The 23552-nt window shown below is 45.8% G+C and overlaps 2 protein-coding genes across 5 annotated transcripts in view; one reads left to right on the top strand and one right to left on the bottom strand.

Moving 5' to 3' along the window:
- Positions 1-7609, top strand: part of PCIF1 (phosphorylated CTD interacting factor 1) — a 16612-nt gene extending 9003 nt beyond the window's left edge. The window contains exon 17 of the mRNA XM_074211220.1: positions 3-7609. Within this exon, the coding sequence (XP_074067321.1) occupies positions 3-237 (235 nt within the window). The 3' untranslated portion in view covers positions 238-7609. The remainder of the gene's footprint in view (positions 1-2) is intronic.
- Positions 1553-23552, bottom strand: ZNF335 (zinc finger protein 335). 4 transcript variants are annotated; one of them, XM_074211218.1, is made up of 28 exons: positions 23446-23552; positions 22704-22968; positions 21005-21248; positions 20467-20544; positions 19901-20197; positions 19334-19468; positions 19082-19234; positions 18284-18539; positions 17991-18168; positions 17524-17636; positions 17001-17019; positions 16768-16884; positions 16541-16617; positions 16052-16212; positions 15027-15271; positions 14760-14844; positions 14559-14653; positions 13205-13464; positions 10447-10558; positions 4969-5391; positions 3709-3851; positions 3457-3611; positions 3114-3217; positions 2927-3004; positions 2516-2599; positions 2344-2409; positions 2176-2257; positions 1553-2044 (listed from the first exon to the last, which is right to left on the bottom strand). In XM_074211218.1, exons 2-28 carry the CDS (start codon positions 22902-22904, stop codon positions 1917-1919), a joined length of 4089 nt encoding a protein of 1362 aa, XP_074067319.1. In that variant the 5' UTR covers positions 22905-22968; positions 23446-23552; the 3' UTR covers positions 1553-1916. The 4 variants fall into 4 exon arrangements, with proteins under 4 accessions (XP_074067319.1, XP_074067320.1, XP_074067318.1 ...); XM_074211219.1 differs by having other exon boundaries at positions 18299-18539; XM_074211217.1 differs by lacking the exon at positions 22704-22968 and having other exon boundaries at positions 23446-23544.

The raw sequence follows: 23552 nt of genomic DNA, 5'->3' as shown, positions 1-23552 counted from the left end.
AGGGAAGAGCTCTACTACAAGGCTGTGCACAACACGGCTGTGCTGTTCCTGCAGAATGATCCCGGCTTTGCTAAGTGGGAGCCAACACCAGCGAGGCTCCAGGAGCTGACCACAGCCTACCGGCAGTCTGGCCGAAGTCATGGCTCCACTTCAGGGAGCACTTCTTCTTCCTCCGAGGCCAAGGACCGTGACTCTGGCAGGGAGCAGAGCACCAGCCGAGAGGCAAACCCCACTTAACAGACAGTGGAAAAGAGGGTTGTGGAGCTGGGGTGGGGGTGGGGAGTGGCATCCACCTCTCTTCTTTACCTGACATTAGCCCTAGCCCCAGGAACAAGATATCATCCTCTTCTGTGGGGCAGCAAAAGGGTCTAGGCTGCCACAGACATAGGAAGAATGTGATCCTCTATGGCTCTCCTCACACATATCCTCTCCCAATTTCCTTAAAACCTCATGCTCCATGTCCCTTGTGAATAGTCCCACATCCTCCCTGTCCTGTTGCTAACGCTGTTTCACATGTAAAAGAAAATAACAGAAAAGCCCCAAGACTGTGTGAGGGTTTGGGAAGGAGGAGGGGGGTTTCCCAGGACCCCTTCTTGGGAGCTCATCCATGTTCCAGCCCAATCATGGCTGCTGCCTTTTCCTATGCCACTTCATACCAGTGAGATATCCTCACTGCATGCACACACACACACACACACACACACTCTTACATAGAAAACATTACCCCTTTTTACTCTTAGAGACCCATTAACTGCAGGTCAGGGAGATCAGGGAATCCTCAGGGCCTGTGGTATATCTTCAAGAACAAGCCCAGTGGTCCTGGCTTTAGGGCCCTGTGTTCTTGGGGACATAGGGATTCACACAACTCATGCACCAGCTTTGGAGTGAGCCCCACAGGCAGGGGGCAGAAACTAAATCAGGTCAGGAACTAGATTCATCTTTCTCTTGGGTTCTTTCCTGCAAGGATTTTAGAAGGCCATCTGAAGCCTTACAGGTTATAGAAGAGCTGATGGGCCCAGTCTGGTCTTTAATTGATATGAGTAGTCTTACCCATTGTGTATAGGGACCTTGGAATGAGCCTACCCCGTGCCACCCAAAACTTGTCAATTAGGGTTCCTTAGGCCTGTGCATTATCAACTCCCTCTGGTGTCCTCAAGGACAAACTGGCAGGAGTTTGAGAAAGTCTTTATTAAGGCAAAGGGACCATAGTCTAGAAATGCATGATTCTAGAATTCGAAAGTAATTCAGTAATCTTCAACTTGAGCATGACAACAAGCTCTGATACTACCTGTGATCTTATGCAAGTCACTTCTCTCTGAGCCTAATTTTCCTCATCTGTAAAGTGAGGGGGGTTGGGTAAGATGATCTCTAAGGTCTTTTAAAGCTCTGTCTTTTGTGACTGAATTTCTGTAAAACGATTCCTTCCCCAACCCTAAAGCTGATTTCTGCTTTAATGTTAAGCGCCATCAGCAGGAATGCTCTGCCAACAGCATGGGGCTGACCTCCAGGACTTCTACCCACCATCATCACCACCACTTCCACCACCATGCAGTAAAGCAAAAACAGGAAAGAACCACCCCATACCAGTGAAACTGGCCAGGGTTGGTCTCATTCCTTTTTCTTTATTCAGACAGACATACCAGCTGATCTATCCAAACAAAAATAGATTTCTGTCTCAGAGGCCTGCCTGCAGGCCCTGATGCTCTGCTTCTTCAAAGGTCAGGGGTCAGGAGGACCTTACCACACCATTGCCCTGATCAGTCTGTGCACCAAGGCAGGTCCAAGTTCATTAGGAAGTCAGGGATACCTTCTGCCTGGTTCCCATGGGACCCTGGTTTGCAAGGAAGATCCTATGAAACTTCTGGCAGGACTGCCCCATGGCATCTTTGCTTTTCAGTGCCCTCACTGTGTCCCTCTCAGTCGTCAGTCAGAGTGATAACATCATACTCAATGCCTTGATGCTGCAGCTGCTGGATATGCTCTGGCATTGCCTCTTCTGTGCCAAAAAGGCCCTGGGCCTGGGCCATGGCAGCATCAGCCACAGCTAGTAGAGGAGCAAGGAGTTAGCCTCAAGAGGTTTTGTTCCAGGTCCGTTTTCTTCTTCAGCTGAAATGGCTGATCCAAGGATCCCTCCATCCCCTTTCCCACCTCATTCCACCATTCTCAGACTTGTACCTGTGACAGCTGAGTGGGCAGCTGCCTCTAGCTGAGCTTGAGTGACGATCTGTTGTCCTGGCGACACAGGGACATACTGGATCTGAGGGAAAAAATCAGGGAGGACTGAGTAGCAAGTCTCTTACTCCTCTTTGGCTCCTTCCCTCCCACAATCTTTTATTCTATTACCTGGGATTCCTGCAGGAAAGGAGTTCCCTGCTCATACTGAATATGAGTGATCTGTCCCTCTTGTACCTGTCAACAGGAAAAGAAGTCACCACAGTGGAGAGAAAGTTCAGCCCTTTCCATCACAACACCTGAGCCCTTCCTTTCTCCTTTGCTCCCAAGGCCATTCCCTCACCTGAATGTGATGCCCCTCGGGGACCACCACATATTCCTGAGGGAGAAGATGCTGGACCCCATCCTGAGAAATGATGTATTGCACCTGAAAAAGTGGAAAGGAAACTGTGAATTCAATTTTATTTTGAATGTAGTCTTGGGCAGAATCCAGGGATCCCTGTCCTCCCAGAATTGTTAGTCTTGTTGGGGGTAAACTACACACATCCATATTTTGGAACTGTCTCTGTAAAGGGACTGCAGATGGGGATGGAGCTGTCTGTTCTGGGTAGGGTATTTTACTACTTTGGGTATTGTTTTTTTCTCAATATAAAACAAGAGTTGGACTACTCTTGTAAGTTGCTTCCAACCCCAAATCCTAACTTATTAAGCAGGGATTGAAGAAGTTGCAAACAGGAGCAATGAAAAACTATACCTGGTTATCTGAAGTTACCAGGTGCTGTACCATCTGTCCATCTGCAGTAGTGATTTCCTGGATGTAAGTGGCTTCTTCCTACCAGAACAAACCCAGTTCCTGTAGAAACTCATCCCAGCCTAATCCCTTCCTGCTGGCCCTATCCCCCTCACTCCATTCACAAATCCCAGGGTTCCCCTTAGCTCACCTGATTGGATACAGTTTGTTCCTGTGCCACAATGATGTGCTCCTGACCCAGGGCTTGCTGGAGTCTATCAGGACCCAGCACCCCATGACTGGACTGTAGGGCAGCTGGGGAGGGAAAGAAGGAAGACAGAAGGGAAGAATAGGGAAGTCTATAAGGATCTCTATCCACTCAGACGCCAGCTCCCCAAGTCTAGTCTACTGGTTCTTCTTACTAGTAAGATAGTCTTGCTTGGGTCACAGAATATACACTCTTGTTTAAGGCCCAATTATGTCCCCCGAAACCCAGTGCCTTGGAGTATCCCTATTCCAAAGTGGAAGGGGGAGGAGAGGGAAGGAGAACTCACTATGCAGTGTAGCCAGTGTTTCATCATCACTATTGAGGATGATGGTCTGAGTGGAGGCACAGGGAGGGGCTCTGGGCACTGGGGGGCCTGGCTTCCTTCCATCTGGGCTGTGTAACCGCTGAATATGGAATTTGAGATGGCCGTTTCTGTTGAAGCTGGTGGGCAAAAGGAGAAGGTTCAGACAACCCCAGCCTCCAGGTACATTCTTCTATCCTTCCCTCTGTCTTTCCCCAAAGCTCTTAAAGGTCTCACCGCTGCCCACAAAGGTGACAGGAGAAGGGCTTCTCATTGGTGTGTGTGAGGGTGTGTCGCCGAAGGTCCTTCTTGTTCTTGGAGGCAAAACTGCATTGGCTGCACTGGTGTGGCCGAAGGCTTGAGTGCTGGACCATGTGGGCCTGGCAAGTAGCCAAGGAGATGATGAGCATCACAGAAACTAACTTCACACCATCTCTTTTCCTAGAAAATGGGTCCATATGTATCTTCCCACCAACCTGAAGGCAGCTGGAGAACAACCTTAGGAAGGTAGCATGGTATAGTGGCTATAGTGATGACTTAAGAGATAGCAAAGTCTGGATCTAAATAGCACCTGGGATTAGATAATAGACATATTATCCTTCCTGTGCCTGAGTTTCCTGCTCTGTAAAATGGGGGGGGGGGGGAAGAGAAAAAGGGCATTAGTAGATGGTTTTCAAGAATCTAATTAAATCCATGATCCTATCTAATCGTGGCTTCTGCTAATTATGCTACACTGGGAATGTCATTTTCCTGCTCTAGATTCCAGTTTCTTTATAAGTGTTTAGATGTCAGCTATTATTGGGTTAAGTAACAGGATCTTATTTTATAGGAGAGGAAATTAAAGCCCAGAGAGCCTAAGTAACTTGCATATAAGAAGGGGGGAGGGTCTTACATAGCCAGCATGTGTGTAGCAGGAGCTAGAATTCAAATCCAAGTCTTTGCCTTCACATTCCATGCTGTTTCTACTCTGCCACATTGCATCCTAACTTCGTTTTGTGTATTAAATCCTAGTAAGCTTGTAATGCAACCCAAAAGCATTTGCCTCTGTTGCCTTGCTGACATAATACTTGGGGACAGAAAGTTCATTTTAATGTTCAACTCAACCAAATACAATAATTTAAGAAGACACTTGTCAAAACACCATATATACCAGGCACAAACTATTATGGAATTACTAGTCATGACCAGTGGGATTTAACCAAAAGAACCATGGTCTCCAAGTCAGAAGACTTGAGTTCTCCTCCTTGCTTTATTCCTGACTTGTGTGACTCTGGGCAACGTAATTTCTGAGCTGGGTTTGTTTTTTTTTTTTCAGTCATCAAAAGGGGCTATCAGTGATCTGGCCTGGTGACCTCAGGGCACTGTTAGAAGGATTCAGATAGTGAAAAATATCATATGATGTGAAAGATTATAATCATAACAGAGGTATATGTAAATTGCACATGAGATGGTACTGGCTTTGTGGCCAGGACTTCACACCTCAGTCCTGTTACCTACCCGAACCTCAGGCCACAGTTGAGCAACGAATGGGCAGTCAGGACACTTGAAGGTGCTGGGCCCAGTGTGGGCTCGTTTGTGGCTCTCCATTTCAGCCCTGCCTGGAAAGGCCTCTGAACAGATCTTGCAAGAAAATTTCTTGGCTGCAGTGGCTGCTGCTGTTGAGGAAGATGGAGGTGGCGAGGGAACCACCAGGCCTAAGGCTTTTGTGGCTGGGAGAGGTGGGGAAGATGAGGTAGGAGGTCCTCTGCCCTCCGTTGGAGTAACCCCAGTCCTAAGGGCTCTTGCTGGGGAGGGAGGTGCAGGGGGGCCATCTCTGCCCATTGGCTGTCCTCCACATTGCAAAAGGGGCCACTTAGTCCCAGGGTCTGGAGTTTCAGAAACTCCTGGGCCTGAGAAGGAAACACCTCCATCTGCACTCAGCTGTGGGGAAAGAAAGAGGAGAAAGTGAGGGGAGTTACAGAACAAAGATCTGTTTGACCTGGAAAGGAAGGAGAGAAAAAAGGCAATCAATGAATGGAGAAATTATCCAACTAAAAGTACTTTAAATTAGAAAAGAAAAGGCGGGGAGGGGAACCAATCTAGTTACCATACTGAGAAACTCTAATGTAGGAAAATAACAGTAACCCCAATTTCACAGCAAACAGAACAAGTAATAAAAATCATGGCTTCCTCTATAAATGTAAGCACAAAGTAAGAGTACCAAAGAGAACAAGAAATTCTAATGCAAGAAGGCAAATTTGATGCGAAATTGGTGGAAGGAATCCATACTGGAAAATAACTCTGGAAACTTATTTTAATCAGAAGGAATCAATAAACAGCATTTTATATATTAACTTATATGGAAGTCCAAGAGACAGAATGAGGAAACATGGTAGAGAAAATCTGGATAAAGATCACCAGACTCAGAAACAAGATGATATAACTGGCATAAAGAAAAGGGGCAGAAGGAGGAAATAGATGAGTTTGGGAAATATCACATGCCTTGAAAAGCAATGAAAGGAGACTTCTGATAGCTTCTGGATCTCTCTGAACAAATTAGAGCAGCTAATGATTTTTGGACTTGTCTTCATGATAATTTCAACCTTCAAAAGGGAGAAGAATCAATGATAAGGAATTCTATTCTGAATCTGACTCATACCAACAAGGAGGAAGTTATTTCTGGGATGGAAATGATAGGAATACTTTAACTTAGAATTTGTGACAGAGAAGAAGAAAGCTGGACCAGCATGACATGTATCTTAGATTATGGGAAAGCAAACTTCAAAAGATTCTAAGGATAGATGGGAATCCATGAACTAAAACTCTACAGGGGAGGCAAAAGGAGAGAAAATAAGCTTTCAAGAATGAAATTCTGAGAAGCATTCCAATCAGAAAGTAAAGGAGAAGTTGTCTAAAGAGACCAATGTTTACTTATAGGGAATCCATAAGTCAATTTAGATTTTTTAAAGATATGTACAGAAGGTAAAGGACAAATATAAAAAGTGTCAGTCCTATAAGAATTTAGTGCAGAATTAAAAAGTTCAATATGAGTGAAAACTGGAAGAAAAAAGCTAAGAATAAAAAAAATACTTTGTTGGGGAAAAGACTAGAATCAAAAAGGGCTAGGAATGGGTTTCATGTTTATGAGATGATAATAGATCAGAGGATCCTAGACTTAGAGCCAGAAGAGGCCTTAAGAGGCCATGAAGTCCAACTCCTGTAATTTACAGATGAGAAAACTGAGGCTGAGACAGGTTAAGTCCAAGGTCACACAGCTAGCTAACATCTAAGGAAGATAGAAATTAAGGTTTTCCTTATTCCATGTTCAGTACCCTTCCTCTATGTGGAAAAGAAAGCATCACTGCTCAATTCTTATTTTGCTTCTGTTTTTCTCTGATATTTGGAATAGAAAAATCAGAACAAAAATGGTCAATGGGGATATGAAAACAAGGGTAAATAAAAGAGAGCACCTGTCTGTCTCTGATGAATACAAGCCAGGTTCAGATGGCCTGGAGCACCAAATAGAACGTCAGACATCACTGCTGAATTGCTGTTAGAAATTTCTGAAAGATTATGAAAAACAGGAAGAACATCCAAAGAACTAGATAAAAGTAAGTGTCTAATTTTCCAAAATGGGAAAAGAAGGATCTGTAAATTCAATCTCAATGAGCTTGATTCTGATTGATAAAAGAATGGTTAATAAGAATTTAATAAAGGAGTCAGGAATCACAAATAATGAGCTAGGCCTTCTCAAAAATAGGTCATGTCAGGTGAATATTTCATTTTTTGACTGGGCTACATCAGTGAATCAGTTATGCTGTAGTTATGATTTACTTGGATTTTAGCAAAGCATCTGACATGTCTTTCATGCTTTTCTTATAGGAAAGACGGTCCAATTTGATCTAGACAATAGCACAGCTAGATGGATTCATAAATGATTGAATAGACCATAGCCAGACTCAAAGAAAAGCAATCCATGACTTGTTGTAAACTTGGACAGAGTCTTAAACAGAGTACACTGAATCTAATTTGATATTTTCTTAATGAGGCAGGAGTGTCATTATTACTATCAATTGTTATATGGTTCTACATAAAAAATGAGTTGCAAACTGAAAGCCATTTGTACCTAAAAACAAATAAAACTTGGAAGAAAAGTCTCTAGGGGAGTGGTCTGGGAATCACTTCTGTGCTGATTAATATTTTTATCAATGACAGATAAAAACAAAATATATTTTCAGGTAATACAAAGCAGGAGGAAATGATTAATATTTTTCATGGCAGTCAGGATCCAAAAAGATCTCAACAAGTTATAGAACAGAGGCATCAAACATGTAACATGTGACCTTCAGTCTAAACCAGATTAAAATGTAATTAAATATTTAACATGATTAATACAAATACAAAAGAACATGTATGATTTTGTTAACCCAGTCTCTATCTGAGTTTGACACCACAGGGTTAGAACATGAGGTTTCATTTATTCCTATTAAATTTCACGTCTTACATTTAGGTTCAAAAATCAACTTGACAAGTATAAGTTTAGGGAGACAAAGCTAGAAAAGTTTATCTGGAAAAGATTTGGGGGCTCAATGAGAATCAATAGTATCTTATGGAAGCAAGAAATGAGCAGGTAAGAGTACAGTATCATTGTATTCTGCCCTGGTCAGCTCACAGCTGGAATACTATGTTCAGGGCCTGGAGGCCACATTAAGGAAGGGAGATATTAATAAACTGACAGCTCAAAAATAGAACAAATGGCAAAGGGTTCTGAGATTATGTCATGAGAACACTGACTGAAGGAAATGGGGATGCTTAGCCTGTAGCAAATAAGAGTTAGGTGGGAAGACACAGCTGTTGTCAAAACATTTGAAGGGTTGTAATGCACAAGAAACATCTGACTTAAGTTTGTCTGACTCCAGAGAACAGACTCAAAAACAATGTGTGGATGCTGCTGAGAGGCAGGTTTAGGCTAGATGTTAACATTTCCTAACAATTAGAGCTATTCAAAATGAAAATGAACTTTCTTGAGGTATCACCCTTATTGGAAGTCTTCAAGTAAAGGTCTACTAACTACCTCTTAGCTATGCTGTGTTTTCTTGTTCAGGTCTGGCATGGCCTAGAAGTCACTTGAATAAACCCTTCCCAAATCTGACATTCTTCTATCTTGCCAAGGTGAGGATTGGTTTTCTTACTTTTATTTTTTTTTGAAAGGCAAATGGGGTTAAGTGACTTGCCCAAGGCCACACAGCTGGATAATTATTAAGTGTGAGGCTAGATTTGAACTCAGGTACTCCTGACTTCAGGGCCAGTGCTCTATCCCCAGTACCACCTAGCCGCCCCCTTCTTACTTTCAATTTTATTAATCTCTTCCTTGATTTTCAGAATTTCTAACCTGGTATTTAATTGGAGATCTTTACTTTATTCTTTTTCTAGCATTTTTAGTTCCATTTCCAATTCATTGATCTCTTCTTTCTCTATTTTATTCATGAGCATTTAGAGATATAGGACTCTCCTAAAAACTCCTTGGTTGCATCCCATAAATTTGGTATGTTTCATTGTTAACATTTTCTTGGATATAAATATTGATTATTTCCAAGATTTGTTGATTTACTCATTTAAAATTAAGTTATTTAGTTTCCAATTAATTTTTGGTTTATCTTTCCATGATCCTTTATTACATGTTAATTTTTATTGCATCATGATCTGGAAAGTATGCATGTTATTTCTGCCTTTCTGCATTTGATTGTAAGGTTTTTATGTCTAGTACATGGTCAATTTTGGTATAGGTACCATGTATGGGGTGGAGAAAAAAGGTATAGTTTTTTCTATCACCATTACATTTTATCCAGAGGTCTATCATATATTATAAGTTTTCTAAGATTTTATTCAGTTTCAGGGGCAGCTAGGTGGTGCTGTGGATAGAGCACTGGTCCTGGAGTCAGGAGTACCCGAGTTCAAATCTGACCTCAGACACTTAATAATTACCTAGCCTTGGACAAGCCACTTAACCCCATTTGCCTTGCAAAAAACCTAAAATTAAAAAAAAAAAGATTTTATTCACTTTCTTAACTTCCTTCTTGTTTATTTTTGTGGTCAGATTCATTGAGTTCTGAGAGAGGGAAGTTGAGGTCCCCCATTATTAACGTTTTGCTGTTTGTGTCTCCTTGTAATTCACTGAGCAATCTGGATGCTATACCACTAGGTACCTACATGTTTGATAATGATACAGCTTCATCACCTATGGTGTCTTTTATGAAGTTTAAGTAGTTTCCTTCCATAATCCTTTTAATGAGATTTATTTTTGCTTTTGCATTGTCTCAGATCAGATTTTATGCCTGATTTTACTTCAGCTGAAGCATAATTTATTTTGCTCCAGTCTTTTACCTTTACCCTGTGTCTATCTCTGTTTCAAATGTGTTTCTTGTAAACAACATATTGTAGGATTTTGGTTTAATCCATTCTGCTATCTACTTCCATTTTATGGGAGTTCATCCCATTCACATTTACAGTTAAGATTACTAATTCTGTATTTCCCTCCATGCCATCTTTGCCCATTTATAGCTTTTTCCTTTTTTCTTATTCCTCCTCACCAAAATTTTACTCCCTTTTCCTTTCAACTTTTCTTTTAGAATTTAACTTTCAGTTTATTTTCAATTATACCTTTGACTGGGTGAAGAGGATTGGAAAGAGAAGGGTGGGAGAGGAAGGGATAAGAGTATAGTTTGGGAGCATGTTTTAAGAAGGTGAGGGAGGAAATATCTTTCTCCTTCCTCTTCCCTTCTCATTTTAGCTAATATTTATAAGTTTACAAAGAATTTTAATACCCATTATTTCATTTGATTTTCACAATAGTTCTAGGAAATAGATGTTCTTTGTGGCAGGCATCTTGATGGTGGACAGTAAGTAGATTGAGGGTTATGGGGAGATGGAGGGCCTTGTGAAGTAGCCAGACAAGAATATACTTTTGGAACTGGGGGAGGCTAGAGAACCTCTTACCTCAATGTGATGTAGCTGAGCTCCATCTGCTGCCATGATATAGTGGGTGCTAGGCTCCTTCAAAGCATCACTCACCACCACAGCCTGTGCAGCCTCCCCTGGGGAGTCCTGGCTGTGGGTACAGGGAAAGAAGGGCAAGGCTGAGAATGGGGTCACAGAACTGAGGAGGTAACAGGGTTATGTGGGAACATTATTCATAATATGGGAGAAAGAGCATGGGACTGGGAAGCAGGAGATCTTGACTCTAGTCCTGGCTGTCCCTTTCTCCTTGTTTTTACCAGAACAAGTCACCTCCTTATTTTGGGCTTCAGGTAAACAAGAGTGAACTAAACACAATCCCCAAAGTTCCTTCCAATTGTAAGATTTTTATTCCACAATGTACTCTATGTTCAAAAGCTGTTAGAAATGAGCCCTACAGTATAAACTCAGGGTTTTCCATAATGGGCAACCTGGTAGCTGCCCTTAATACACAAATGTATAATTCGAATCTCTAAATTATAAAGGGGATTTAGATCCATAAACAACCAGGTCAGAAGATGAAGTAAGCAGCACCTGCATGATCTCAGTTGGCTGAGGTCAAAGGAGGGGAGTTTTGGAAATCTTAGTAAGGGACAAAAATGGTATAGGAGAGAATATGAGATGCAGCAGTTATAAACAGTAGGCAGTAAGAACACTTCCTCCTCAGAAAAATCTATGTCCAAAGCTAGGGAGAAGGGCTGAGAGATAACAGGATTCCTAGAGTACAATCTGGGAGTGGGCAACTGAACTGGGGCAGAGGATGACTCCCCAGGGAGTCTGATACCCTTGGGTCTTAAAGAAGAGACCTTAAAAGTCATCAAATATACTCTCCACTTAACAGAAATCCCATTTATAATCCTGATAAGTAGTTACTTGTCCTTTGATCAATTATTTCTAATGCTGTAGTTCTATAAGAAAATCTCCTTCTTTATACTGAGCCTAAATCAGCTTCTCTGCAATGTCCATGTGTTGGTCTAAGTTTTGCTTCCCATAGCCAAACAGAATTCCTCTTCAGTGGAAGAAAGCCAAGACTCTCCCGTAGTTTTCTCACCTATAGGTTAAACATTCCAATTTCCTTCAACTGATTCCTGAATGACAAGATTGCTGTTTTCCTCCTCCCCATCCTGGTCATCTCCTTTGCTTGTCAATGTACTTCCATAAATTAAGGCACAATCCTTCAGATGGGGCCTGACCAGTTTGGAGGATAATGGGATGATAAATCTCCCTTACTCTGTATACCTGAATTTCATTCATGTTAACATAAATCCCATGAGCTTTTCTGGTTGCCACACTATATCTCTCAAGGCAAAAAAAAAGACAATGAGGTTGGACATGGCACTCAAATAAGATAAATCCGGACTCCTCTAGAGACCAAATAGGAAACCAAAGTCAGTCTCTGAATCAATTTCAGAAGGCGGAAGAAAGGGAGAATAGGTAGGAGCTGTAAGTTAAGGAGCATCAACAAGAACCATCAAATGGATGATGTTTTAGTGCTTTAATCTAGACCAAGAAAGTAAAACAATTGAGCCTAGTATGACTGGGGAGTGACACAGATAGACAATCCTTAAGTGCCTACTATATAAAAGACACCAGAATATGAGCTAATTAAAAAACAAAAACAAACAAAAAATTTGCTTTCTAAGAACTTCCTTTGGTTTGAAGAGGGGGAAAAAATACTACCAACACTATGGTAATTACGAAAGATTTTCTGTAGGAGTTGGTACATAAAGAGTCCATGTGAAAAAATTAGGGTACTCAAAAGTTTCCATGAATTGACAGTGCAACATGACTTTCAAAAACGCTGATGTGGGGGCAGCTAGGTGGTGCAACGGATAGAGCATCAGCCCTCAAGTCTGGAGGACCTGGGTTCAAATCGGGCCTCAGACACTTGTCACTTACTAGCTATGTGACCTTGGGCAAGTCACTTAACCCCACTGCCTCACAAAAACAAAAATAAAAAAAGTAAATGTGATGTTGGGCTGCATTAAAGGAAGGACTGAGCAAAGTGAGATCTTCCTTTGACTCTGTCCTGATAAACTCATTTGAAGTGTGTCTAGCCCTAAGTACTAAACATTCTACCTAGTACACTGATAAAAGGGAGCAATGACTAAGAAAGTGAGGAATGACCTAAAAAAAGTGAGGAATGAGAGGCCAGGGTTCAAAAGAACTAGACATGATGAGTCAAGAGGATATGATAGTTCCTTTCGGGTACCCAAAGGGTAATATATAGTCTTATTTAGCTTGGCCCAGACCATGAGGTGGATTTTTGGCTTGATATAAAAAAAAAAGTTACTAATTTTTCAAAAATGGATTGAGCTACTACCTCAGGGAGGTCAGAGATTACACCATCACTGGACTTTTTCAGACAGAAGCATGATGGCACCTTGTCGGTGAAGATGGGAGTAGGGCAGGGAGGGCAGTGTTATTCCTATTTAGGCATTATTTGGACTAGATATTCTCTAAAATCCTTGCCAACTTTGGGATTTTGATCTTTGGTGCAGTCAAAGAACATTGCTCCTATTATAGAAAGAGAGATTTATCTGAACCAATGATGAATGCTAGAGAGCTAGAAGAGTGATAAAGAATAAGCATCCCTGGGAAGAAAAGATACAAGAAAGGCTGGGATCCAAATGCTCTTTGGACAAGAAATGTGTCCTCTGTATTCTGGGATAGCAGCAGAGACTGGGGACTTTTTCTGTGAACCTAGCTAGGATAGGTAGGGGTGGGGGATGGGACTCACCTATATGGAGTCCCTGGGGCAGAAGTCCCCTCTTCCAGAGAAGGAGCCGCAATGACGCTGTAGCTGGCTCCACTGTATGGTACTGGGGCTAGGGTGATCTGCTGCAGGTCAGATACTCCCACTGAGCCCTCCCCAGCAAAGCTACCCCCAGACTCGGCCACATGCAGGGTGACCACCTGAGGAGAGGCTGCTGGGGGGCTGGGCTCTCCAGGAGGGGATGAGAGCTCTGCCCGGATACCATCTGATTTTACTACAGCCACCTGCAATGGGAATAATGGGTTGTTACTAGGGGGACTGATAAGGTGACACAAGTGTCACAACATACTATCCATCTTAATCAGCCAGCTCCTTATCATTTTCTGAACATACCGGATTCATTCCCAGGCCCCACCTCTGCCTCCAGAGGGAGAGAGAGAGAGGGGGAGAGAGAGAGAGAGAGAGAGAGAGAGAGAGAGAGAGAGAGAGAGAGAGAGAGAGAGAGAGAACCTGCCAAATGTCTACCTGCCCAAGGACCACCCATTTGGGATTCTGAACAAAGAATCCTGTATCATGAGCACTGGACTTGGAATAAGGAAACTGGGATTTTAACTGGGATTCTAACCTGTGTCCAGAGTCACAGGTTTAAGGCATGCAGAGCCAGAACAGATCTTAGTGATGATCTCATCTAACCCCTTTCTGGTACAGAAGCTGGAGGCTCAGAGAGAGAAATGACCTATCCAAGGTCACTATGCTGATAAGTGGCAGAGACACGATTTGAACCGCAGGTCTGGTGCTCTCTTTTCTCCACATCCTCGGCTCTCACCTCACACTCATTTATCCAGTGAGGACCAAACTTTCTCTTACAGGGATACTTGGAAGGAAGGTGCTTGATAGAGATTAGATTAGTACAGGAGTGTTAACTGGGGTTATTCTTCAGCATCACTTCCTCTGGGAAACCTTCTCTGAGTGTACTCTCCTCTGTTATTCTCTATTTGTACTTTAAAGCAAAGATGCTTCTCCTGAGGTCTATGGATTTTTTAAAAACGCTTTGGTTATTTTTGGTTTCCTTTGTAATCTCTTATGCTTTATTATTCTGAGAAAGAATCTATAGGCATGACCAGTCTGCCAAAGGAAATCCGTGACACCACAACAGTTAAGATATCTGGGTTAAAGAGTCTGGGTCTTGCCATTCCAACAAGACTTCAAGCTCAGCAGGGGCAGAGAGGATGGCCTGTTTTACTCACCTCTTTACACTATTCCCTATAAGGGACTAAGCAAATAGGCAGCTTGGGAAATACCTGACATTTGGGGGGAAATGTGAGGGTGTCCTGAGAACTGTGATTTGACAACATAAGGAGCTCCTCTGCAGTCCCACCTGTAGCGCAGCTCCCCCCAGCTCCCGCTGGGTACTCATATTCAGCAGTAGGTCTAGAGCTGTCTGAGTGGCCAAGGCTGTGGACTCTTCAGCTCCTGAGGATAGTAAGGAAAGTAATAGAAGAGAAAATTGTTAACTCAAAAGTCCAACTTTCACTGTCACCCTGCTCCCTGCCCCTCACACCCCCCTCTAAAGCCTCACCTTGCTGGTAGATGATGGTGGCACCCCCCAGGGCCTCAGGACACAGCAGTGGGGAGTTCTCAGGAGGTACTGACTCCGGGGGAGCCTGAAGAACAGGACATGGCTTTGGGTCCTATCCTTCACTTCTCCCAGCCCGGGCCCTGTCCTTACCTCCCCCAATCCAGACTCTATTCTCAGCTCCCCCAGCCTGGAGTCCTGTCCTCACCTCCCCCACTCTGCCAAGACCTGACCCTGGTCTTTAACCCTTCCCCCTGCCCCATTCCTTACCTCTGGGGAGTCTGGTGGGTCAAGGGTAGCAGGTGCAGGGAGCATAGGTCGCTGCCCATGCTGCTGTTTTAGCTCCTCTATCTGTTGTCTTGAAAAGAAAGGGCGGCGGCGACAGGGTGGCTCTTCAGGATGGCGCCGACCCCACTCCTCAAAGCTAGCCGAGTGCCGGCAACGTACATGCAGCCGGAGATTCTTTTTGTGTCTCGTAGTGAAGTGGCAGAACTCACAGGCAAAGGGCTTGGCTCCTGTGGGAGGGGAGAAGGGGGGAAGGGAGGAGAGATGACAAACCTGCCAGTGTACTTGGCAGTGCTCCTTCCCTGTTAACATATTACTGCCAGACATGGTGAACCAAGTTTCACAGAGTTATAGAAAAGGGACATTAGAATGTCAAATGTCATATCTGAAATGGATGGCAGTGGGCATTCAGACCAACTCTCTCATTTTATAGAGATGGAAATAGTGATTTGGTACTAAAATGATTTGCTTAAGAGCACATAGCTATCAGAACAGGCCTTGAGTCTAGGGCTTTGACTCCAGATCCTGTGGCTCTTTCCACTAAGCAGTTCCTTTTCTCCCCAGGTAGCCTCAATACCCTCTGTAATGTGAGTGATGGAGGCAGGGCTGGATGTCAAATGACTTGATTTCTCATCCTAGCACTGCCCCAATTTGCTGGGTGACTTTCAGCAAGCCCCCTCCCTCCTGTAGGATTCAAATGCCTCCACTACCTCCAGAAAGGTTATTGTGAAGGAAAAATGAAGCTAAGTATACAAAAACACTTACCGTTGCTTCCTTATTTCAAAGGGAAAAACAAATCACCAGGATGTCTTTGTTCTTAGGCAGTAAGTGCCTCTGGGGTTAGGGAATTCTCTTTACAAAGCAACTTGTATCTAATGAAATTAACCTGAGGATCTGGGATAGTTGGATAAAATTTGGGGAGAGAGCAGGAAGGGAAGACCAAGGTGTTGATGGCAACAGAACTTCAGGGCACACTGGAGGAAAGGGAGTGTCAAGAATGGCAGACTGACCTGTGTGTTTGACAGCCACATGAGAAAGCAAGAAATCTTCTCGGAAGGTCCGGTAGGGGCAGAAGTTGCATTTGAAAGGCTTGTCACTGACATGGGAGAGCTGATGATTCAGGAGGAGCTTCTTGTCTTCGCAGACAAATTCACAGAATTCACATTTGAACCTGGAGTTGGGCGCATGCGTAAGAGAAGCCAGGAAGGGGTTGGAGGGCCCATAAACCAAGGCCCTTAAAGTACAGGGTCAAAAGGCATTCCCTTACCCCCTCCCTTGCTCTCTATCCTCCATAGAATTAAAGACTTTATGAGGAAGAATAGTAATATGATAATTATAGCTGACATGGCATTATATAGCTTACAATGACAAAAGCCCAGTGATGTTGACAGTATAAAAATAACTCTTTTGATAGACAGGAAAACTAAGGTCTAGGTTCACATAGCTATTAACAGTAGCAATATGAACATAGGTTTTCTAAAGGCATTTTGGGATGGTACCTGCGATTTGCAATGGCTTGGATATGTGTCAGTAAATGCATCTTGAAAGTGTATCTCTTCTTAAAGGACTTTCCACACTGCAAATTATAGAACAGAGAAGAAAAGTCAATTACTGCAGAGTATAGGCAACCCTACTATGACTAGACTTAGAGTCTTTCCCCTCAAACCCCTACTCCCAACCCTGCCTGTTCCTCCCCAGTCCCTCCTGTGTAGCCCTGTCTATCCACCTTGTCACACATATGGGGCTTCTCAGTGCTATGTGTCTTCATATGCTGCGTGAGCCGTTTCTGCATCGGGTAGACTCTGCTGCACACAGGGCAGGGGAAGGAGCTCAGTTTGGGGGACTGTGAGGGCACAAGAAGAGAAGGGATGGATGGCACAGTCCATAAAGAAGACACATCTCAATTCCCTCTATAAAGACCTTGGCCAAATGCTTCCCAGCCCAGGGCTCTAGACTCACAGGTTCTGGCCTCTTCTTCCTGCAGGGGAAAGACATGCACAGAATTAGCTGACTGCTCTGAACTATACCCCCAATAGCCTAGTCCCAACCTCACCTCAAGCATCTTTCCATCCTAAGAGCTTTCCCCAACTCTCAAAGTTACCCCCCCCCAAGTCCAACAAGTCCTGTCAGTTTCACTATTCTCATTTCCCAAAGGATGCACCTGATGTTCAGTCAGCTGAAGTGACTGGCCTCAGGTCACAAAACCCAGGCCCCCTGACCCAAGTCCAGACCTCTTAGCTATGCCCTTTCTGAGCTAAAGGAGCATGGGGAGTCACCACCCCTCTCTGAACCTCAGTTCTTCATCTAAAAAGTGGTGACGATAACTTAATACGAGTCTTCCCTGACTAGGCTATTATGAAGATCAAATGTGTGTCAGGTGTCTTGTAAAAAAGTGTTAAGTGTCAGGCACTATTCTTAACCTCATCCCTTTTATTTCTGGCCTTCCCATCAGTGCCTTAAAGGTATGCTTGCTTCCACTGACCGGTCCCGGTTATGTACAGCTGAGTGCCGGACGACATCCTTCCTGTACACGCTGGTGTAGCTGCACTCCTCGCATTTGTACGGTTTGCTGCCCACGTGGTTAAACATGTGCTCCTGGAGAGGCAGGCAGGGGAACAGGCTGAGGCGGGGGGCGCCTTTCCCCTCACAACAGGTATCTAGAGTCAGACCTCCCTCCTCACCCCAGAACCCCAGAATGTCAGGTCTGGGAGAACCCTTAGAGCATTAAATGCTAGAACTAAAAGGAACTTTCAAAAATAAATGTCTGAGCTGGAAGGATCATCTAATCTGTCACTTTACAGAAACTAAAGCCCTAGGAAGTGAAATGACTTGCCCAGGGTCACAGAGCTAAGCCTCAAAGACAGGTCATCTGACTCTAGAACCAGTCCCTTTTCTACAACACCAGCCTAACACTCTCCCCTCCCTTTCAGGAGCCCCTCTCTTGCACACCTTAAGAGAAGACCAGCGGCGGGAGCGGTAGCTGCACTGCAGACACTTGAAGAGCTGGGGGTCTCCAGCCTCATGGGAGTTAACATGAAAACGAAGATCCTCATGGGATAAGAAGCGGGAGCCACAAATTCGGCAAAGGTAGGGTCTCAGCAATGGTTTGGGGGACTTATAATAGTATCTGGTGGGAGTGGAAGGAACTAGGTTTAGTAATGGGAAATGTGGTGGTGGTGGGAGAACCAGCCCCAAACAGGACTCTCTTCTACACCATTCAGGGCACTCCTCCCCCCCCTCACCTTTGCCCCATGTACTTGCGGTACTTCTTGCCCAGGAAGCGCCGAGAGGGCCTGCCCCGTCGTCGGGGTAGTACGTCAGAGTCGTCTCTGGTGTTAGGAGCTGTGTTCTCTGCATCTGACTGGCTCACATTGGGTTCCACAGGTCCCTCACTGTTCCCACAGGGCTCTGGGCCTGATGAGCTGGTAGCTTCTGAGCCCTGAAGCTCTGGGAGGCTTTGTCCACTCTGAGAAGTCACAAGTGACTCCGCTTCCACACCTGTAGCAGATCTGACACTTCACAGACATGCCTCAAACACATCAGAGAAACTAAAGACACATAGTAAAAGATATGACAGCCCCATGCAAAGAACCCTAGATTCAGAGTTAGGAGACTATAGGTTCAAGTCCCATTGGCCTCCAAGCTGTGTGGGTGAGCTCTAGGGGTAGTCACTTCCTTTCTCTAATGAGATCTGAGAAGGAAAGAGGCATGAAAAAAAGCTAAAGCACTGTATGCTTAAGCTTAAAGGGATATGTTCATAAATAACTCAACTTTCTAGAGTTTTGTGGTTTATAAGCAGTGTAAACATGTTGTCTCCATTTTATTGATGAGAAAAGGATCTCTGAGAGGTTAACAGACTTGCTGAAGTCACAGAGCTAGATGTTGGAACTGAGATTTGAAGGCAGATTCCAAATCTAGAACTACTTTTATTCTACATTATACTATCTCTCTAAAGGGTTCAATATGTTACAGCTTGCAATCTGTTTCCCACCCCTCTGATCCCAGCCATCCCAGACCCCATTGCCTTTCTCCAGGCTCACCCTCTGGAGGGGTGGAAAGATCTAGGCGGGCCAGCTTTCGAGGCCTCCCAGGCCTTCTTCGGGGTCGTTCAGCACTGGATGTGGGTATGGGGCGGTGGGGGCGTGGCTGCCGGGATCTAGGTTCATCTTCTGCAGGGTTGTAATCGCTGTCCTCTGGCAAAGAGAGAAGAGGATGCCATGTTAAGTCCACTCCTCCCCACCAGCCCCAGCCCTCACCTGCTCCACTCCTCCCCTGAATCTCCCAGCACTCACCCTCCTGATCATCAATGGCTCCAGCATCGACAATGTCATCGTCTTCTTCCTCCTCTGGTCCTTCCTCCTCCTGGGGTTTAGCTGAAGGTCCCCACTTCCTGGAACGCCCCTTCTTCAATGCTACTGTTGTAGAGGCTATAGGAAAGTGAGGTGGGAAGTCATGTCAACTTGTCTCCCCCCAGGATTAATCACCAAGAGCCCCTTCATTCCTTCCCCATCCTGCTTGTAAGGACATAAGAACTTATGATCCAAGCTCCCCAAACAGTAACTTAGAGCACAGCAACAAGGCTAGAGAGGACTTAAGAGGATAAACAGCAGGCTGCTGGAGCAGGAAGAGGCCTTAGAACTCACTGTCAGAACTGAAAGATTGTCTTGGAAACGATATGGCTCAAATCTTATTTTTAAAGAGAAGCAAATGGAAGCAGGAGGTGCTAAGTGCTGTGCTCAAGATCATCCCCCCCCCAAAAAAACCCCAACAAATTATAGTCGGGACTCTTAAGCTAGTTTCTCACTGCTGTAACTAATTTCTGGTTTCCCCCTCCCCCCCCCTCCCCATCTCCCACGAACCAGGGCGGAAGTGCCTCTCCCGCATGTGTCTAAGCAGGGTGCCCTTAGAGCTGCTTCGATATTGGCACATTTTGCACTTGAATTGCTGTACAACCACCACCTCCATCATGGCCTCTAGGCTCTGCAGGTCTGGCTCCTCTGAGGGGCCTGGAGGGGGCTCAGTAGGCGGGGAGCTCTCCTGAGCCTCAGCTGCCTCCATGCAAGTAGAAGTAGATGTGGGACCATCAGACAGAGCCTCAATGGCTGCCAAGCTGTGGGCCAGAGCAGAGCTGGACATCGGGGACACCATGGGGGCACCTGCGGAAGTGAGAGGGTGAGACTTGTCCCACTGTTCTCAACAGAAGTCCTGATGTGCCTCCCCTTCCTTCAAAGAATCAGAAGATGTCAGGGCGGAAGAGATTGTTAAGTACAAGCCCCTTCAGTGTAAATATGGGCAAGATGACAACATCAGTGTTATTTGAGCCAAGACTAGAATTCTGGATTCCAGGTCCACTGCTCTCTTCCCCTTACTCCTTCCCTCTAGCTCTCCCCTAACCCCAATGACCAGCTGCCACTCTAGTGCTCACCATCATCTGGGCCCTGAAGAATCAAGTATTGAGTGGTTTCTGCACCACCATCTTCTGCACTTGTCACTGCGATGCAGCCTGGAATAGAACCAAAACTCAGGACCTTGTCACTCTGTTCTCAGGGACAGTAGAGCCATCTCAGATCCCCCAGGAAGCTTGCTGACTGGTCTAGTCCATATCCTACAGCTTTTCCTGGCACTTAGGTCCAAACTATCACTTAATTATTTCACGAGTGAGTCTTGCCTCCCAAACCAAAAAGCATAAAACTGGAAGGGATTTTGGGGATCATTTAGTCTAACTCCCTCATTTTGCAGATGAGAAAACTAAACCCTGAAGCAGAAGAGACTTGCCCAAAGTCACATAGCAAGTAAATGAGGTTGGACCTCATTCCTGAGGAATAGGTAAAAATTATTTCTACCATGTTACACTGCCCCAGTAGGGGCATAACAGTCAAACACTGGGACTTGGGAGACCTGCTGGGCCTGTCAGTTGAGTCGAAGAAGTTAGAATTGGACTAATCCCAGCCCCTTGTGCTTACTCTGAATAAGGTCTGGACCAATAGTAGACTCAATGATCTTGTCAATAGCAGAGCCCAAATCAGAGGAGGAGGCAGTAGAGTCAGAGACTAGCATGGCAGCATCAGCAAGTACACTAGAGTGCACCAGCACTGGGGCACCTGCCGATCCACTTGACACTAATGCTGGTGGGCCGATGGAGGATGAGTCCGGCAGATAGCCCTGAGGGGTGGCATCTTGGCTGGAGCTGCTTTCAGACACTTCCTCCTGTGGGTCAAGTCAGAGTGAAGTTCAGTCATAGCCTTTCCAATGCTCTCAACTCACGATTTAATGATCTTCTGGTGACATATCAAGAGAGGTCTGAATTGATGCCAGTATTGAGGGTGGTCAGTGGTCTTAGGCAATGTCACCACACACTGGATTCCCAGTTTGAGTAATTAAGAAGCATGGTTCTATGGATATACTGCATCCCCTAAAAACCCTGAACTTTCTCATCTTTGTGTCTTTGTTCCTACACCTAGAAACGTTTCACCTGCTGAACAAATCAGGGTGAATAAACAAACCTGCTAATGGACTGGACTCTTTTCTTTGTAAAGGACTGATTTATGCTTTCAGGGACCTATGCAGATCTCAGTGAGGAAACGAGAGAATTCCCTTTCCCTCACTGAAGATGTAGAACTTTTATGCAATTTATAATTAGAGTTACTAAGGGGTATGAAGGGTTCAAATGGCTTGCCCACAAAAGCAGCATGTGTCAAAGGCAAGACTTAAAGTCTCAAAGTCTGACTTCAAGGCTGGCTCTCTATCCGCTATGCTGGTGGTTCTCCAATTTTTTCCACGGTGATATAATCCTTCAATTTAAACAAAACTTTGGCAGAACCCTGATTGTAAAATCCTCTGAAATTGTTTTTAATGAATGTTAACATACAGAATAAGATTCGTCATGAGAAATAAAGAACCAACTTGGGGTGCTTCAAGTTTCCTTACAGCACAATTTTAGAAACTATACTATTCTATATTGCCTCTCTCCCTTTTTTAAAGTTCGATTCAAATGGCATCTTTCTTGATCCTCAGTGACTCTCACCCTGTTTTACGCCACTGTTTTCTTTTAACTTCTTCAGTGTACTTAATTATAATTTGACATAGAACAAGATATTTATGCAAAAGGACTCTATCTTATCTAACTTTTCCCAGGGTCTAGCAGTGTTCTACTTGAGTGGAAAATAACAGGAGATTATTTTAGTTCAAATCTATAAATGTTAAATAATTTTATTATCATTTTTTGTTTTTAGTCTTTCTGCAAGGCAATGGGGTTAAGTGACTTGCCCAAGGCCACACGGCTAGGTAGCAGTGTCTGCCGGACTGGAACCCTGGGCCGGTGCCCTTCCTAGCGGCCAGTTATATGATTTTGGCAGGGGGTGGAGTGGGAGGAGGCAAGAGCGTGTCCAAGCCTCATGCCCACCGCAACGAGGAGAGGATCCCTCCTTCCTTCATTCCCACCAAATCTCTTATTCGTATTAAGTATTTAAGGAGGAAACAAGGAAGGAGGCGGCGGCTGCGGGAAAGCAGAGCGGGCATCAGAAGCAGGACTTCGCGGAGAGGTGGGCACGGCGGGCCTTCCCACTCACAGCCCGTGGGAGCCCCGGCGGGGCACGCTGAGCCCGCCGGGCACTGCCCGTCCCGGCCGGTCCTGGCGGGCCCTCCCCAGCCCCGCTCTGGTACCAGGGCGCGGGCGGCGCGGTCTGAGCTCTGGCCCACGGCGGAGTCCTCGGGCCCGGCTGCGGTGGCGTCGCTGCTGTCGGCGGGCGCGGGCACGGCCTCCGAGGTGCCCACGCCCAGCCCGTCCAGCCCGCTCTCCGAGGGCTCCTCCCGCGCGGGCCGGGGGGCCGCGTCGCTGCTGCTCTCCACCTCATTCTCCTCCATGGGCCCCGGGCGGCTCGGCGGGGCCAGGTCCGGGGCGGCCCGCCGGGGCGGCGGGGGCTTCACTCTGCGGGCAGCGAGAGAGGAGGGGGCGCTGAGGGGCCATCCTCCCCGCCCGCCGGCCCCCGCGAGGGGGCCTTGGCTCGGGTCAGCCCGGGCCGATGGTGCGGTCCGCGCCCCCCGCGCCCCCCCCCAGCCCCGGGAGCAGTGGTACGGCCCATCGGCCCCCGGCTCGGCGGCCCGTTCCCCGCTCTGGCACCCCTCCCCCTCCTCCCCCCGGTGCCAGGGCCGGACTGCGGCGATCCCGGGGCCTCGGTGACTGAGGGCTGTCCCGAGCGCTGCCTGCGTCCTGGGCCCGACGCCATCTTGCGGAGGCAAGGAGTTTCCGCTCAGGCAAGTGCGAGAGCGACTAAAAGACCGGGGGACCCCGGGGCCCTGTTCGGGCAGCCCCGCCGGCCCCGGACCTCGTCGCCCGTCACTACCGAAGCCCACCGTCGCCGCTCCGCATAGGGCGTGGGGAGGTCCACCCCCGACCCGTACTCACCCCCTGGCTTCTCTCCCGGGTACTTCTCCCGCTCCGGCATCGACTCGGCCGCCATCCTCCTCCCCCCGCTGCGGAAGGACCCATCGTCCTTGCACAAAGCCGGATCT

The sequence above is a fragment of the Macrotis lagotis genome, chromosome 1 (genome assembly GCF_037893015.1).
Source record: "Macrotis lagotis isolate mMagLag1 chromosome 1, bilby.v1.9.chrom.fasta, whole genome shotgun sequence".
NCBI classification, from domain to species: domain Eukaryota; kingdom Metazoa; phylum Chordata; class Mammalia; order Peramelemorphia; family Peramelidae; genus Macrotis; species Macrotis lagotis.
This window is presented reverse-complemented; position numbering and strand designations above follow the sequence as displayed.